Source organism: Uloborus diversus, chromosome 5 (genome assembly GCF_026930045.1).
Source record: "Uloborus diversus isolate 005 chromosome 5, Udiv.v.3.1, whole genome shotgun sequence".
NCBI lineage: Eukaryota > Metazoa > Arthropoda > Arachnida > Araneae > Uloboridae > Uloborus > Uloborus diversus.
The window spans coordinates 96,870,567-96,888,223 of NC_072735.1; the positions used below are offsets into that span (position 1 = coordinate 96,870,567).

The 17,657-nt window shown below is 34.1% G+C and overlaps 1 protein-coding gene across 5 annotated transcripts in view; it reads left to right on the forward strand.

The window, feature by feature from the left end:
* The window catches only part of LOC129222784 (liprin-beta-1-like), a 102,720-nt gene extending 85,548 nt beyond the window's left edge, over window positions 1-17,172 (forward strand). For all 5 annotated transcript variants that reach the window (XM_054857326.1, XM_054857327.1, XM_054857323.1 and 2 more), the window contains 9 exons: window positions 954-1,092; window positions 2,477-2,605; window positions 4,233-4,380; window positions 6,524-6,733; window positions 8,475-8,600; window positions 10,381-10,503; window positions 10,597-10,785; window positions 11,642-11,809; window positions 16,939-17,172. In XM_054857326.1, the coding sequence (XP_054713301.1) occupies window positions 954-1,092; window positions 2,477-2,605; window positions 4,233-4,380; window positions 6,524-6,733; window positions 8,475-8,600; window positions 10,381-10,503; window positions 10,597-10,785; window positions 11,642-11,809; window positions 16,939-16,992 (1,286 nt within the window). In that variant the 3' untranslated portion in view covers window positions 16,993-17,172. The remainder of the gene's footprint in view (window positions 1-953; window positions 1,093-2,476; window positions 2,606-4,232; window positions 4,381-6,523; window positions 6,734-8,474; window positions 8,601-10,380; window positions 10,504-10,596; window positions 10,786-11,641; window positions 11,810-16,938) is intronic.
* Window positions 17,173-17,657: the final 485 nt, after the last annotated feature.

Consider the following 17,657-nt stretch of genomic DNA (forward strand, 5'->3'; position numbering starts at 1 on the left):
TTTATATGAATTTTATCCTCTATATCTCATATTTCATACCAATAAACAAGTAATAAATATTTTTCTACATGAATTCTAATAAATTTTTGTTACACATTATTTTACTTTAATTTTAAGTAAAATTTGCTATTCTAGTTTTACACTAAGAGGTATTACTATTCTCGTTTGCATATAGATGAACATATTTTTTCTTTCGAAATGTGTTAAATAACATTAAATAATGTACTGTTTTCGATTTGAAAAAATAAATATATATTAAGTATTTTTTCATAAGTATATAATTTTATTCATTTAGATGAACTTTTTTTTTGCATATAAGTTAGAAAGAAATTTTTATTTCCTTGTATTAAGGTACATTGCTGTCAGAAAATGTCAAATCTACTCTTGCTTTACTTATAAGTAAAACTTTTCAGTTTTTCATAATTTGACATTTTTAAGCTTCTGCAAAAGAACCGAATGTGGTAATATTTTTTTTTCAATGGAAACAATAAGCTTCTGCTTGACTTGGCAGTTTAACATCATCAAGGAAACTCCTTTCTAATTAACCTATAACTTGCATTTAAGCTCGCTTTTTAAATAATGTGTCTGAGAAAACTGGAATTCCTATGAATATAATATAACAAGTTTTGTTAACATGAACGGTTTTTCAAAGCACATCTCTCTATTTTCTTTCATCATAAAACTGTGGCAGTTGCTGTTATGTGACTATAGTTAATAACTATATAAGTTTAAATTTCAAATTAATTTGTACGAATCAATAAATTATCATTATTCCAATAGCGCGTTTTGACTGAAACAAAGTAAATATCTAAATATCTGTACATGAAATACATGTATTGTCAAATGAAGGAGCAATTTATCTAGGAAACAAGTTTTGAACTATATAATTATATCGTATACTAAATATTTACTTATTAATGTCAAGTTGTTTAAAAATAATATTGCAAAAATAGCTCATGAAAACGGAGATGAAGTCGTTCATCGGAATGCCCACATTCAAGGTGTAAACTCAAACTATCGAAGACCATCCTCACCCTTAGCAAGTTTACCGCCCAAGGAAAAAGCAAAGGGTTTCAGGAGAATATTTGGAAAGTAAGTATTTTCTGGTGATTAATCTGTTTTCAATATCATTAATTATTTTTTGAGAAAAAACGAGAGTTCATGAGGCTTAAAAAAATATCTCCAAGTATAAAATGTGTTGATTTGCGTACAAATTAATTTTGTTTAACGAAAATGGATCAGCATTTTAAAATGCGAAAATTAAAATGCTAAAATAAATGTTAAAATTAAATGTTAAATTTAAACATAAACCTATGCATGTAAATTAGAATATAAATAAATATTTTTCCAATTGTAATATTTTTATAAAAATTGTACAGACTAAAATATTGCTCCAAAAGACGCACCCATATTTTCTCCTTAAGATATCAAATTATTGAAATTTGGGGAGCTGAAAAATTCGCAAGCCACCTTAAACATTAAACAACACTTACTTTGAATAAGTTTTCTGGAGTTATTTAAGATGGTGATGACATAAATTCGTTGATTGAAACTTAAAATGCTTAATATTTTCAAAAGTATATTGCTGAAAGAGCAAACATTCCCTTGAAATGAAAAATTTAAGAGATAAATTTTTTTAACTGAATTTGAAGCCGGAAAAAAAACCCCTCACTAATGCTTATTTTTGAAAATGATCAAAAATTCCTATAAGCGGGAAAAAGCTATAAGATATTGACTTTCAAAAATTAATTTGTTGATCTGTTCAAAAGCTGTATGTGGAGGGGGAAAAAAAAAGACTGATCACTGTAAAAAAATTCCGAAACATCACTGGATATTTCCGTGTTACATTTCAGGATTTTAACTGTTTTTACCCACTTCCTGGAAAAATTAAGTATCATTGTCAAAAAGTTTCCTGAATAGCTACAAGTTGCACGAATGCAGACTTTTCACTGTTGTGAAAAATGTTTTTAGCTCCCAGTTAAAAGATTAACTGAGCGTATTTATAAAGTGTATCGGCTTCAGTTCAAATACGGCCCGTCCGTGCTAGTTAAGCTCCCAAAGGGAGCGAATCGAATAAGTACGGACTACGCTGCTTTGCAAGAATAGCAGGCAAGTTAAATTATTGTTACTTACTTGCAATTCTGGCTTAGTTTTGGCCATGTTTGCAATAATGCCCTTGGAATTTCATTGATAAATTAGGAAGATGACAAGCTTTATATTTTTCTGTCCTAAATTTTCACTAATTTTCCGAAGACACGAATGGCTTTTAACGGGAAGATTTGTGAATATTTCAGAAGGCTTCCTGGTCAATATCAGGAAGGTTACTGAATTTTAGCGGAAAACGTTCCACGACTTTGCAAGATATGTTACTGGCAGAAATTGGGCACATCAGCTACCCATTATTTTCCAGTAACGTTTCTGAATCGTTTTTACAGTGATGATTAACTTTAACACTTATAACATTTTTTCCCTCTAGAGTTAAGAGGACGGGATCGGAGAACTTGAGTCCTTCCGAAGCAGAATTTAAAAGAGGAGGTATTAGAGCAACAGCTGGTCCAAGACTTGGATGGTCAGAAGATTTTAAAATTAAACGTGAAAGCTTTAAGTAAGAATTGATATATTTTGCACTTGGCTCAATGTATCTATTCAAGACTTATATATGTCCTTTAAATGCATCTAAAAGTTTAAAACTTCTCTTTCGAATAAAGAAGTGTTTTGCATTTGTATGTGCAGATAATTATTTTAATGTGTTTCCTATATGGAAATGTGAAATTAATGTCAAATGCAAATGATGTTTAGTCAATCCTCAGAAGTTATCGCCTTTTCATGAATAAAACAGAGAAATGCATTTCATCCTTTTTTCTTCCCTAAAAGCTATTGCAAAAGATTCATCCCTACATTCTTCGCAGATATAAACAACTTATTTTGAGGGATTGATAGAAGATATCAGAACACTTAAGTTCTCATTCACATTTTGTTTCCTTATCTTTTGTACTGTAAACTTTTAAAAATATTTTATAGAAAAATAAAGTGTCACTTTAGCTTCATCTCTATCTTTCACTTCATATATAACATTGAATGGTTCGTCTGACTTTTTTTTTTTTTTTTTATAATTAGACATTTCTTATTTTTTCCTATTTTTAAATTTAGCTCTTGAAAACGAACAGTTTAGCTACCTTAGACATCGTGTTGTATTTCATAAAGATAATACCAGATTAGTCGCATTATTTTAGCGAAAATAAACACCATAAGTAATATTTTTACATAAAAAGATAAAGAAAAAACCAAAAGTTTGAAACAAAACTTCACGGAAGAACTGTGTGTAAACTACAAGAATCATTAATTGGTTCTCGAAAAAAAAAATGAGGCATTCAAAATTAAAGTTGTATTTGAATCTTTAATATACAATCTTCTTTTGAAAGGAGTCACAAATTTTGAACTTAAAAAATCCACAATTTTATGATGAAATTTCAGCTTAGTCTTAACAAATTACATTGATTTAATTGGAAATCGATCTGAGAAATGCCTTCATTGAAATTGAAAAAACTGAGACTGATGTATCTGAGAAAATAAATGCTAATTAAAAGTTTCATTCTTATGAAGGGTTGTTTTTTTTTGGAGGGGGGCAGTAGGATATGGGTGATTCCGTTTTTTTACACAAATGACTGTTAATGAGTAGAACTTCACAACAAAGCAACGGTCAAACTTTATTTTTTAATGGAGCAAATGTGCGTATTTTGTGTTTAAAGTTTTCTTTCGTTTAACAAATATTTGTCTTTTGCTTTAAGTTACCGTCCTAAGCCAGGGTTAAGGCAGAAATACATAAAAAAAGCTTTGCCTTCAATCTTTGAGTTGAACCGCACCATTGCTGAGGTCACTCGTCTGGTGGGCTAATTCTACATTAGCTACCAGTTTGTTTGTTTCTCTTGGCTCCTTTAAGAGATTTTTCCGCCTCCAGCTCAGTTACTTCCTATTCCGGGCTGATGAGTGCTACGAAACACGAATGTCCTCAGATGGAATGACTGAGCTGGCGGTGTTTTGATGTAACTATCTGTCTTGTTGAATCTTGTTTTATTTTTCATAATAAGTTAGAATGGTTTTTGAGACAGCTTTTTAAAAAAATTTCGATATCAAAGAGTTGCAGTAAATAGTTACATTTTAAGTATGTTACATCTATTTTTATTAAGTGTTCTTTGTGTATCTGATCTTAGTAATTACATTTCCTTTCCTAGGGTAAACAAGCCATTTGCTGAATGGGATTGCACCATGATCTGCGATTGGCTTTTAAACATTGGACTAGGAATGTATGTTCCTGAATGTAAAAAAGGGATTAAGAACGGTGACCAACTACTGAAAGCATCGACACATGATTTTGAGAAAGTAATTTATTTCATGAATAATTTTATGATGTAATTTGCAAAGTTAAAGTAACTTGGATATTTTTGCGTGTACGATACATTCACCATAACCAGATATTTTTATTTCATCTGTAATCCTTGCTATAAATACTATATTTTGCAAAAAACTCGAGAAAATCTTAACAGAAATGTTTTTTTTTTTGCTAATCCATTCTATAGTACATTTGGTAAAAAATGCATGTTGAGTAAACGCTATACGGTTAAATTTACTCCCATAAAGAGGTTTAAAACCTGATTCTTTCGCAATAACTATTTAATCTGAACCTAAACGAATGAGTGAAATGAAAAAGAAATACGTAGATCCTCATATGCATCGGGGAGTAAATAAATAAACTAAACCTAATGTTCTTAGAACTGTAGATAGACTTTTAGTTTTTGAATAGTTTCATCAACCCTTTTTCAATTACTAGTAAATAAGATATTAAACCTGCAAACGAAATATGTAAGTATTAGTGAAATTACCATAAGCACATTAAAAAAAAAACTACTATTGTTTAAATTTACCATACGAAAACCCTCCTGTTATTAGTGTAAAATTAAGAGTATGCTAGAACAACAGAAATTAATAAAGAAATGAAAATACGAAGTGAAAAAGCTAAATCTGTTAATTGATCAACTTATGCCTGACAATCCAATAGCGCTCTCACAAAGAAATGGAAGGTAGGGCAGGGTAAAGCCCTGAATCGTAGAATAAAGTAGCGGCACGTCCGCCATCTTGGGGTTAAACGATGCTTTCTTCCTATGTCTAGTATGGTAAAGTAACTATCGTGTTTTGCTTCTTGGCTGTGGTTTCTTTTTAACTCTATGTAAATCCACAATCAAGAAGCACTACAATCACAATCAAGAAGCACTACAATCAAAATCCCCAATCATGAAGCACCACAATAAAAATCCCCAATCATGAAGCACCACAATAAAAATCCTCAATCATGAAGCACCACAATCAAAAAACGAAACACTCTACTTCATTAAAGCAGACATAGAAAGAAAGCACCATTTAGTCCCAAGATGGTTTAGGTTCCAATCCAGAGCTTTAGGGAAGCATTTCTTTTCTTCAGTCTTCAGTCCTCATATTCCTTCCTTCCTAGTCCTTCCTTCCTCATATCGCACAGGAAACGAAGACGATCAGGGTCCACGTTGATTCTGTGAAGGTGAAAGCGTGTCGAGACGAAAACTGAAGCATTGCTAGATTTTTCTCAGTGCCATTCCAGAACATCTTGGACATAGCTGCTTTGCTTCTAGCGACAGTATCCTGCAAAGATGGAGATTTGACGATCCTTTTCGCTACCGTTTCAATGGAATGGTGGGTCGTTTAGCTGGGGTTGTTTGGTTGGCACACCGTGTCCATTAGAGATGATGCATTTATATAAAACCATATGCTGATAAAACATTTCGCGATGTTAATTATATTTCCAGAATAGATATGTCCATTGACGCAGAGAGCTCACCGCTATGAAGTTCTGACCTTAAGATTGCAAGACATGGTCCTTTAGCTGCAAAATAGAAATCCTCTTTGCACCAGGAAATCAGTGGTTTTGTTCTCATCTATTTCTCAGTAAGCCGGGATTCACTGCAAAGCAACTTCTTTATTATCTAATAACCGTTACATAAGGTTAACGCAGTCCTCAATATCTTTAGATCGAAAGGAATATTTAGAATTAATAGTTTTAAAAGCGTCTCTCGAATATGAAAAATCTACCACGTCAGAGAATCATTCCAAACGGTTTTAAAGCTGCAGAAGAGCCAAATGGATAGCTGAAAGATCAACAGTCATATTCACTGCCGAGTTAATTCTCAGTCAGTTGAGCACCCTAGCCTCCGATTGAAATTTGCTGATTGGTTGAAGAAGGCTTCGATGTCAGGTGCAGGTGTTTGACTGAGGTTCACCTTGACTTGTGGATATGACCGTAAGGACTTACTACAACTGAAAATGCAAAGTATGAAAATGAAGTAGTTTTACTAAAGTTCCTGCACTTGTAATAATCATTGGACAGGAAATGCATTGAACGAGTGTTTTAAGTTTGATGTAACGTTGTTGAAGGTATTTAAAATGTAAATTAACATCACACACGAGTAAAATATCATGAATAAAAATATCTTTTCAGGAGCTTGGAATGAAAAATCCACTGCATCGGAAAAAACTACTCTTGGCTGTGTGTGGAGCCAAAGAAGAAACTGGAGATAATCTGGAACCAGCAGGAAAAATTGATTATCAGTGGGTGGTAAGGTGGTTGGATGACATTGGGCTACCTCAATACAAGGATGCTTTTTATGATGCTAGAATCGACGGGAGAATGTTACATCATTTAACATTAGTAAGATATCAAGATTATAGTTATTTATTATACTAATACTATTAAATTAATACAAAAAAAAGCAAAACAATTTTCAAAATTTTGCATGGAAAAAGTGCATTTACATTACAATATTTTCTTTTCAATCACTACTGCTTTTGTTGTTAAAATTTTCAGAAGGACAAGATTTTTTTTAAAAATGAATAGCACGAAAAAATTATTTTGGTAAGAATAATATACTCAACATTTAAAATATTGAGTTTGAAATCAATTGAAATATTTAGAATTAGTTGGAGTCATTTTAATTTTTAATCGAACTTTGCATTTTAATAATTTGCTTCATTTCTATTAGTTAAAATTTTATTACAAATATGTCAATGAATTACACTGCAATCAATATTATAAGTTAGCTAATGTACTTAACAATCTATAATACAAACAAGAAGTGTATGTAATAACTGAATATGACTTATATAACCTTCAATAGTAATTATAAATATTTATCCATTACTCTGTACTATGAGGGACTTATTTAGATTAATCGCATAATACGCAAAAATTAATTTAAACAGTATACATCGTAGGATCCAAAAGTAGTGAGCTTCACGTTTTACTGACACATGCGCACTCCACAACTCGCTCTGCTTGACAGCAACGGTGGTGGGGGGGGGGGGGGTTGTTGACTTTACATCGCAACGCAGGTCAGTTGCCTCCCAGCTTTCGGAGCGATACCATCGGCTTTAACAGTAACCCCTATATGGTGTTGCGTGACATGGCGATATGGAAAGATCGTCAGATCAACTCAAAGCAAACAAATTTTGCTTCCGATTTCCATCCCAAACGATCGTAATGCTTCAACAGGCATTTGGGACTGAGTGTGTGTCCTATTCGCAAGTAGACAAGTGGCATGAGGCCTTTCGCAAGACTGACGGACCTCAGTATGAACGTTCGTCGTCGGCCCGTACTGACGTGAATGCGCAACGAGTGATTTTTTGAACACGAACTAGTCTCTATCAAGTAGCAAAAGCCCTGGACTTATAGGTGACAACGGTGCAATGCATTGTTATGGAGGAGTTGCACATGCGGAAAGTCTGCGCGAAACTCGTGCCGGGACCTCTGATTAAAGAAGGTCCGAGTCAACGTTCCCGTGGTGCTCTAGCCGTCTTATACTCCGGGCGGGTCGCCTTCTGTTTTCTTTTTGTTTCCACTATCAAAATCAGTGCTGAAAAGAAAACGGTTCGACTCCATCGAGGACATCCAAGAACATGTCAAAGCATTCCTTGCAGATATCCCTGAACAGGGCGGTCATTCCAAGCTCGTCAGCTTGCGAGATCGAGATTTTCGCTTACGTGATCAGTTGTGACGTAGAAATGTCGCAAAGTAGCATTTTAATCTACTCGAACGTAGCTTGCGGCTAGGTTCGAGTAGATTAGAATACTACTTTGCGACATTTCTACATCACAACCGATCACGTGAGCGAAAATCTCGATCTCGCAAGCTGACGAACTTGGAATGACCGCCCGGGACTTCAGGGATGCCTTTGAGTCCTGGAAAAGCCGCCTACAGAAGTGCATTATTGCAGGAGGTGCCTATTTTTTGAACTATTAGTCAGTTAAAACCGATCAACTCAATAAATCCGTCTTTTTAAACGAAGGCTAATTACTTTTGGATCCTACCATGTATATTGATAACTATATGTATAAAATAATGTCGAGATTTTATTTTTAAGAAATAATTTTAAAATGAAGGATATAATCCACAGGAAGACCTAGCTCATTTGAAAGTGACCAATCTCCTGCATCACATTAGCATTAAGACCGGTATTTTAGTATTGAGAGAAAATAAGTTTGATGTTCATTGTCTGACACGACGTTCCCTTCCAGATGATGTAAGTAATGCACATTTATTGTTTTAACAAATAATTTTACACTAAAAAGAAGGGAGTGTAAAAATACAAATGATTCTTTTAAATTAGTAATAGGTTAAAAGCTTATATTTAGTTCATAACAATCACTGAACTAGATTATCTCGAAAAATATTTCTTATAAGACTACCACAGGGCATCTCACCAATCCCTGGGAATTGCAAGTAGTTCCATCAAGATTGTTTCGCGTTCCGGGCTCGTTCATCACATCATTACAGACTATTGGATGCTGGCAGGGGAGCCCCGATGAGAGGTCACTGTGACCTCCAAAAATGTTCCTAATTCGGCAAATTTTGTCTCACGATTCGGAAAAATTATCATAATTCAGCTAAGTTTGGAGCTTTATTCGGCAAAATTATCACCATTCGACGACATTTGGAGTTCCATTTGGCAAAATTATCATAATTCGGGAAAATTTGGGGTACCATTCGGTAAATTGAGAATTTCAGCCCCCCCCCCCCACCCACAAAAAAAAAACTTTAAGTTCGGCGGTGCGCCCCAGGATGCTGATTCGATAGTATGCTCATAACAACAATGTATTTTGGGCAGCATCATTTATTTTTTGGAACTTTCAATGTTGCCCGAATGAAGCAATAAATGCGCAAAATTTAGCACCTACTCTAATTTTAATTTCTGTTAAGTAAATACAAAAATATTGTGCAATAAATTTGTAATACAGTTTTACTCTAGTCTTACTTTAATCTATCAGAAACTATACACTGTAAAAAATTTCAGACACGTTACTAAGTATTTCCGTGTAACGTTTCGGGATTTTAATGGTTTTCATCCACTTCCTGGAAATATCAAGTATAATTGTCAAAAAGTTTCCTGAATGGCCACAAGGTGCAGGAATGCAGATTTCTCTCTGTTATAAAAAATATTTATAGTTCCCAGTTTAAAGATTACCTGAGAGTATTTATAAGGTGTATCGACTTAGTTTCAATTACGGGTTGTCCTGACTGATTAAGCTCCCAAAAGGAGCGAATGAGTCTTAGAACTACTGAGCTTTGCAAGAATTACAATCAAGTAAGATGCTTGATATTTACTTGCAATTCTGGCTTAGCTTTAGCCATGATTGTAATACTGCTTCTGGAGCTGTTAAGTTATTCCTATCTCAAATTCCTTTGAAGTTCTAGAGACACGACTGGCAGACACGTGAAGGTTTCGGGATAATTTCAAGAAAGTTACTGAGTTTAAAGGGAAAATTTTCCTGGTTTTTGCGAGATATGTTACTGGCTGAAAATAGACACATCAGCTGCCTATTATTTTTCAGTAACGTTTCTGAATCGTTTTTACAGTTTAGCATTAGATTAAAGTTTTAATTACGAAATTATACCCGATATTTTGAGATGTGACGTCATTACGTTCCACGACTGACCATTGGCTGATGTGACACCATTATCAAATTTTTATGATACTATTACAATTTGTACAATTAAAACGGAGAAATTTCTTAAACTAGTCGGAAATTTAAGAAAATACAACGTCAAAAAAGCACGAATTGCAAATTACTGCAGACACGTGTTTCGGCGTTACAGGGAACGCCTTTTCAACGCAAAAAGTAATGAGACGTTGTTTTTTCTTACTTTACTGTTCATCACAAAGGTATTTATTTATTTTAGTCGGAAATAATTGCATTTATAAATTCTTCAGTATCGTGTGATTGTCTGATAATAGTTACACAAAAATTAGTTTTATTTGCATTACGGGTTACATTCTTCTTTTTTAAATTTTATATTTACAGGAGAATAACTCATCCAGTGTTAGCAAATGGACAAACCACAGAGTAATGGAATGGTTGAAAACTGTTGATCTTTCAGAATATGCTCCAAACTTGAGAGGGAGTGGAGTTCATGGAGGCCTAATGGTAAATTACGGTTTATTTATTTTTTGGCTCAAAATGAATGTATAAATTTCAGTCAACCGATTTGTCTTTGTTTACTTTTATTTAATTATACAGATGCACGAACCACGTTTCACCGCAGATCTTCTTGCAACATTGCTGAATATTCCACCCAATAAGACTCTACTTCGCCGACATTTGAACACCCAATTTAAGCAGCTCATTGGGCCTGATGTCATGCAAAAGAAGAGAGAATGGGAGGCCCAACCAAATTTTATTCCACTTTCTCCTAGTGCAAAAGTAAAGGTAATGTACTTATTATTTTTTCTAAATGCAAATTTTGAGACATTTTAAAACACTGTAAAAAAATTCCGAAACGTTACTGAGTATTTCTGTGTAACGTTTCGAGATTTCAGTGGTTTTTATCCACTTCCTGGAAAAATAAAGTATTATTGTCAAAAGGTTTCCTGCATCGCCCAAGTCGCACGAATTCAGGCTTCTCCTTGCTGTAAAAATTATTTTTAGCTCTCAGTTTAAAGATTAACTAAGCGTATTTATAAAGTGTATCGACTTCAGTTCGATTGCGGCCGGTTCAGACTGATAAGGCGTCCAAAGGACACAAATCAGTCTACGGACTACGTGGCTTTGTAAGTATTGCAGGCGAGTAAAATTCTTGTTACTTGCTTGAAATTCTGTCTTAGCTTTGGCCATGTTTACAATACTGCTTTTGAAGCTTTCCTGAAAACGCAGGAAAGTTCCAAGCTATTAATTATATCTATGTTTACTCCAAAGTTAAAGAGATACTACTGGCTTTAAACAGGAAGATTTCTGAATATTTCAGGAGGTTTCCAGGATAGTTTCAGGAACGTTACTGAATTTTAACGAAAAACGTTCCTGGCTTTTGTAAGATATGTTAATGGAAGGAATTGAGTACATCAGCTGCCCATTAGTTTTAAGGAACGTTTCTGAATCGTTTTTACAGTGTATCATTTCGGATCACATAGAACATAAAAAAATGCAAGATATGTATACAAAAGGATGTGCATTGTGCACTGAATACTAAAAAGCACTGAATGCCGTATTTTATTTTCAAAAAATGTATTGTCTACTATTTTAGTATATCTATAGTGCACTAATAAAAAAGTTAAAAATATATTTGCAGGTTATAAAAAAGAGTCATTTTTCAATCATGAAGAAGAAAAACAAAAATGAATTTGCACTAGACGACTACGTATGCCCCATGAACTTTTCAGAAAAAATGTTTGGAAATTCTGCGCCCACAAATGGATCAAAAAATGGCTTGGAAGAAGAGAAATTCTTAATGAAAGAGGTACGTTTGCTCATACAATTCAATAAGGTATAGGAAACTTGGAGAACTTTTGGTTATGAAAGTTTTTCCAAACTCGTCAAATTTTGGCGATACCGTTTCAATACGACTAGCTAAGGTCAGATTACATTTCTACGACAACTCTAGGATTTTTTCCTTAGTTTGATCAGGACATCATGCATTTTTTTTACCTGTGGCACATACGATACATATAATGTTTTCACAACAATTAATATTAAGTGAAATGAGATGAATCTAAAATTTTCTCTAAAATAAGATTAACTATTGTCCGTTTTTCACTAGTTGAGACTTGGCCACGCCCCCAACACGTGGTATCGGAAGATTCTATATGCGTCTTTTGGGGATGAGGCTTCATACCAACACTGAGAAAGGTTGCAATTGGCCAACGTTATCGCGCTGTAGAAGACGAGTGTTCTATAATTTTCTAAGAAATTACCTCCCACCTTCTTTCCCGAAAAAAAGGTGTGCTACTAAGACATTTGTTCGACTTAAAAGTATTTTAAGATTTGCAGTGTATTTCTATACGTTTTGGGTTAATTTATCATTGATTTTGCGAAGGAAATCCTAAACTCTCTGTCTTTCACGCTAAGTAAACATTTTCTGAAAACACGGTGAACAGTTGCAGGTGAAATTGGAAGGAAAATTTTTCCTTCCATTCTGCTGAAACTTTCACAGCTCTCGAACGTGGGTTTTTCATAGGTATTCTAATTATAAATCTCTAATCGCATATTGTTAACTTTGCTGGTCAACCATTTCTCACCTTATTTTCGATCCGATTTTCTTCTTTAAAGCGTTTATTAAATATTACACAGTGCTTAGGGATAAATCAACTACTTTTGCAATATTTCGAACTGTTTTACTTCGAATATAATGAAGAATTAATGCGTTTTCGAATTGTGTTTGTTGTTACTTTGCGGAATACGAGTCATTTTTAAAATAATACGTAGATTTGTAAAGTGAACAAGCAAAAATTAATGCCAAAAGATTTTTTAACTACCACCGCATTGAAAAAATAGCAAAAAAAAAAAAAAAGGAAAGAAAGAAAACGACAGACGATAACTTTAATTTCGAATTTTTCTGAAAATATTTCTCTGTCACCTCATTTTTGGCCCATTTCAAACAGTCAATATTTTGTAAAAAAAATGTTGAATTGATGTAATCATGTAGAGACACTATGAAAAAGTATTGAACTACTATTTCGATTCCTAGGCACTTCATTTTTAACCATACACATTTAAAGCCTACGAACAATTTTGGAAGCCTCAGTAGGTAAGTTGCACTCTGTGTGACACATTTCAATACTTTAGTACTATTTTTTTTTCTAATATGGCTTTTATTCTTCAGAAATGAAAAAAGGAACAAAACAAAAATTAAAGCTTTTCACATGCCAATATGGTTATTTACAGAATAATTGAATAAGTGCCTGAAACAACGTTTTATGTTACTGTTTTAACCTATTTATTTTTGTAAATACGAAAAAATATACATGCTTTTTTTATTCAAGTTTTTTCGATTACTCTAAAAGTAATTCAGTTCTTCTAGTACTTTTACAGAACAGCGTTACGTGTGGGGATCATAAAATAGGCAAAAGTTTGTTGCCCGTATTCTAATACAGATCCGAACGAGGACGGACACAAGGGAGGGGCGATGGAGCGACCGCCCCTTCCTTGAGTCGAGATGCAGAACTCTTCCACGGCATGTCTTTGATACTGAAGTTGAAAATTGTTTTAGCCTATCTTCAATAGTTTGACGAAGCTCTTGCTGTCTGGAAAATGAAAGTGTAGCACATATCTTATTCTTAACACATTACTGATAGAGATCTGAACTTTGTATAGGAAGTATTTCAAAGTTCCAAAAACTCAATTTTAGAAGATTTTAGATGATATTAAATAGGGTTATAGGGTTCAAGGGCTCTTCTCAGGAAAGTTTGGAAAATTGAAGTCCCCCCCCCAAAAAAAAAAGAGGAACTTTAATGGGACACCTTTGATGGCGTTAAGGTAAGGGATGGGGTTTGGTACACTCCTCCGCAATTTTGTAGAAAAGGAAGTCCCTCCCCTTCCCAAAATAACTGAAATGAGACGATCTTTCATGGTGTTTGGAAAGGGGGGGGGGCGGAGGTTCGCGAATTTATAAAAGGGTAAGAGTGTGAAATCAATCGCCCCCTCCTTGAATAGTTTCTGGATCCGTCCTTGGCTCTGAATGTAAAATGCGTTATTTTTATCAAGAAACGTTGCTATAGTCAACCTATTCAGTTGTTCAAAATATCCCACACTGGCAAGGAAACTGACTCAACCACAAGAAAAAAAAAACAGCAATGGAAAAAATTAAGGTTTGACGCAATAGCAATTTTAAGTGATTTAGTCTCAAACATTACAATATGCGCAGTCAACTTATTATGTGATGTTTATTAATTAGTTTTTGAAGTATAGATACATAATGCATACTTTAAGCTCAAAAAAATTCTTCCAAATTATGAAATTTTAATGATGTGTCATTATTGATGAAATCGTTTCTACGCCCCCCCCCCCCTCCCGCACCATTTAGGTGAGCTAACTTTGCGGTTTTTGTGTCGAGAAAAAGCACTAAATTTAGATTTTAAATCAATAGCCGGTACGGTTTTCCCAGATTTTGAATTGTGTCACTTTCCTTGCTGGAGTGCGATATGATTCTTTATTAAAAACATACATGATCATAAACAAATTGTGACTAGAGCTATCCAGGAAGGAGGGGGGGGGGAGCCAGTCTTTTTCCTTAAAACAATTGTTACTGCGATTTTGGTGACTTAGAGCAAACCTAAGGAGTCGTTCACAAATGATGTCACGCTTGAAAGGGGTAGGGAGAGAGGGTTCGGGGTTCATGAACTTCGGACAGTCTCAAGGGGGAGGAGGGGATTATAAGAAATATGACTTCACATATTTTGGTCCAAATAAAAGCGTTTGTTATAGCAATATGTTCATCGAACATTGCGTGAGATGTAACGAGGGGAGAGGCTAAGGTGAAGTGTAACGTCCTTTATGGACAATCCGTGTTTACGTTAGGCTACTGTGTACTGAAGTGTTATAACTAACTTCGTTTCTGCCCCCCCCCCCAGAAACGAAGTTGTTTACCTCCCCCCCCCCCCGCCTTGAAAATACTCGCCCTGGGGGGTAGTCATCATCTCTTAAGCCGACCCAACCGATGAACCTATAATTTTAAAACAGTATTCAAACCAAAGACACTTTTTATAACGCATCGCAAATTATTACATATTTCTAAACATTAATATTCATGCAATACTTAGAGAAATAGCCTTGATTTTAATAGTCAATTACTTTAAATATTTCAGATTGATTTTTTATTGTTTTCTCATTTATTTTTATTTCTCACATGTAAATCCTTTCTGGAACAATTGCCCAGTCCCCGCCTTTGGTTCAACCAAGTTTTTTTTTTGGGGGGGGGGAGAGGGGGGCAACTTTTGTTCGATTAATGTTTTCATCATTTTTCAAAAATAACTGCTACTGTAGATTTGTTGACTGTATATCCGCTTTATATGATCTGAAATTTTGTACAATCCATACAGATGCATCAAAAAGACCCAACCCGTAAGAGCTACTGAGTCACCCCCCCCCCCTCAAGAAAAGGGAGAGGGAGATGGAGAGAGATATTAAGTCTTCAAAACGAATGCAACCCTTAAGCATTTCAATGCCACAGTCTGTGTGGCAATGAAGTTTTCCTGCCCCCCCCCTCTTTTTTTTCATCAGCGCACTTGCAATTTCGAATATAGGACGTTAGTGTTTAAAAGGATATCGTTCAAAATTCAGAAAGCCTATCCTTAATAGAAATGTTTCATTCGGAAAACAAAATACCTTACTTTTTTTGTAAATACAATATTTTTGTTCTGAAATTTTCAGTTTAAAAAGTATAGATTCCCCGTAGAAGACAATTACGCGAAGCTAGAAACGAAAGGAAAGAACACGAAGACATTTTTACAAATTTAAATGTCCGCCAAATTTAGGGTTGTCTCAATTGAAAGCGGTAGCGATCACCCCCGCGCTAAACTTAGTTTTGCTTTCGGGAAGGCGTTCCGAAGTCTCTTCTCCTCATGAACGCACAATACAACTCTAAAAATGATATAGATTAATTTTCATTACTTGTTTACGGATCACAGGTTGAGAATCTGCTTAAGCACTGTTTTTAGAACATTTTTCTTTTGAAGTCTGAGGAAAGAAAATGCATGCAATCTCAAGGACGGATCCAGAAATTTTTCAAGTCAGGAGCGATTGAGTTTTATTGCTTACTTTTTACTATGTATACTAATTTTAAAATATGACTTTGAACTTCAATTCCAAAACAGTTTCAGGATATTGTCAAAAACTCGAACCTCCCTTCTCTCAACATCGATAAAACTCGTCTAAATTTGCTTTTTTCAAACTTCATTTTCGAAAAATTATCGGTAGAGAGTCCCTCAAGGGAGGGGCGATCGCCCCCATCGCCCCTCTCTCGTATCCGTCCCTGTACAATCTTATATGTAACCGTAATTAATTACTAATTGATATAAATTTAAATAAAATCAGAGTTTGCAACGATTCTCTATTCGGCTAAATGATATTTCCATAGACTACTCTGACATATACAAATACTGATGTATTTGTATAACAGTAACTTATACTCTGCTCATCTCATTTTTCGCCGACTTTAAAAAATATGTTCAAAACTATCATACTCATAAATGTTATGTAGAGAATGAGTTAATTTTTTAACCCTTCGGTGCACTTAAGAGCTATATAAATGTTATTCTTAACATTGCTTGCTGTACTTTTGTTCTTCAACTGCACTGGAAAAGTAAAGCCATTGTCAGTATCTACCCTGTTTATTTCTCTCTTGACCTAACATGGCGGTTGCTAGGGATTATATTTGTCATTTTCCCAAGCGCTGTGTTGATAAACGTTAGTCTTATTGTTACTTGTTATAACTTTTACTGCACTATCTCCCATGACCAAACATGGCGATAACGTGAAACGGTATTTTTCTTTTCTCCAAGTGCCAAAAGCTTTCACAATCAAAAGTCTTTCCAAAAATTAGTTTTTTACTCAACTTTTAGTTGAGTTAAAATTTTGTTTATATATTTTAAGGGGGTGCTGAAGAATGAAAATCTACTGGAAAGTATGCCTGCATCAAATGTTTGACTTCTCATTTTTGTGCTTTTTAAGAGAATGTACATAATGTATATATGCATTCAGATAACCAAAATGCGGATTTTCCATCCTAAGGAGAGCAATGTCTAAATGAAATTTATTTTCTGGAAGATACTTTTGTTACAAAATTCGTATTTTAGATGTATATGAAATAAAGTAATTTTAAACGTTTTTTTCAGTATAATAAATATAATGTATCAAGATGAAATTTCCAAGTACGCCAAGTTTGGTCTTATTAGCCAAGATATTTTCCTTTGTATTCAAGTTAAGTTAAAATGCTAGCAATATATTCATGACTCATTATTATGACATAAAAACGTTTATTTACATATGTACACGTATATAGTATTTAACATCTTTATAGAGGTAATTCAGTCACGTTAAGGGTGACTGCCATCAAGATGCAGCATCGATTGATTCAAGAGTCAAGACTAATTCAACTAAACCGGCATTCAGCCTATTTAAAGGGCGCATACCACGTCATTAGATCACGTGTTGAATTTACATTAAAATACTTCAACTTGAAGTTTAACTGAAACGAGAAAAAATACATGCAAATTATAAATGCAAATAAAATATTTAACAACTCCCCCCAGATGAACAGTTGTTCATCAAAAAATATATTTAACAAAATCAAGTAGAATATTAAATTAAAT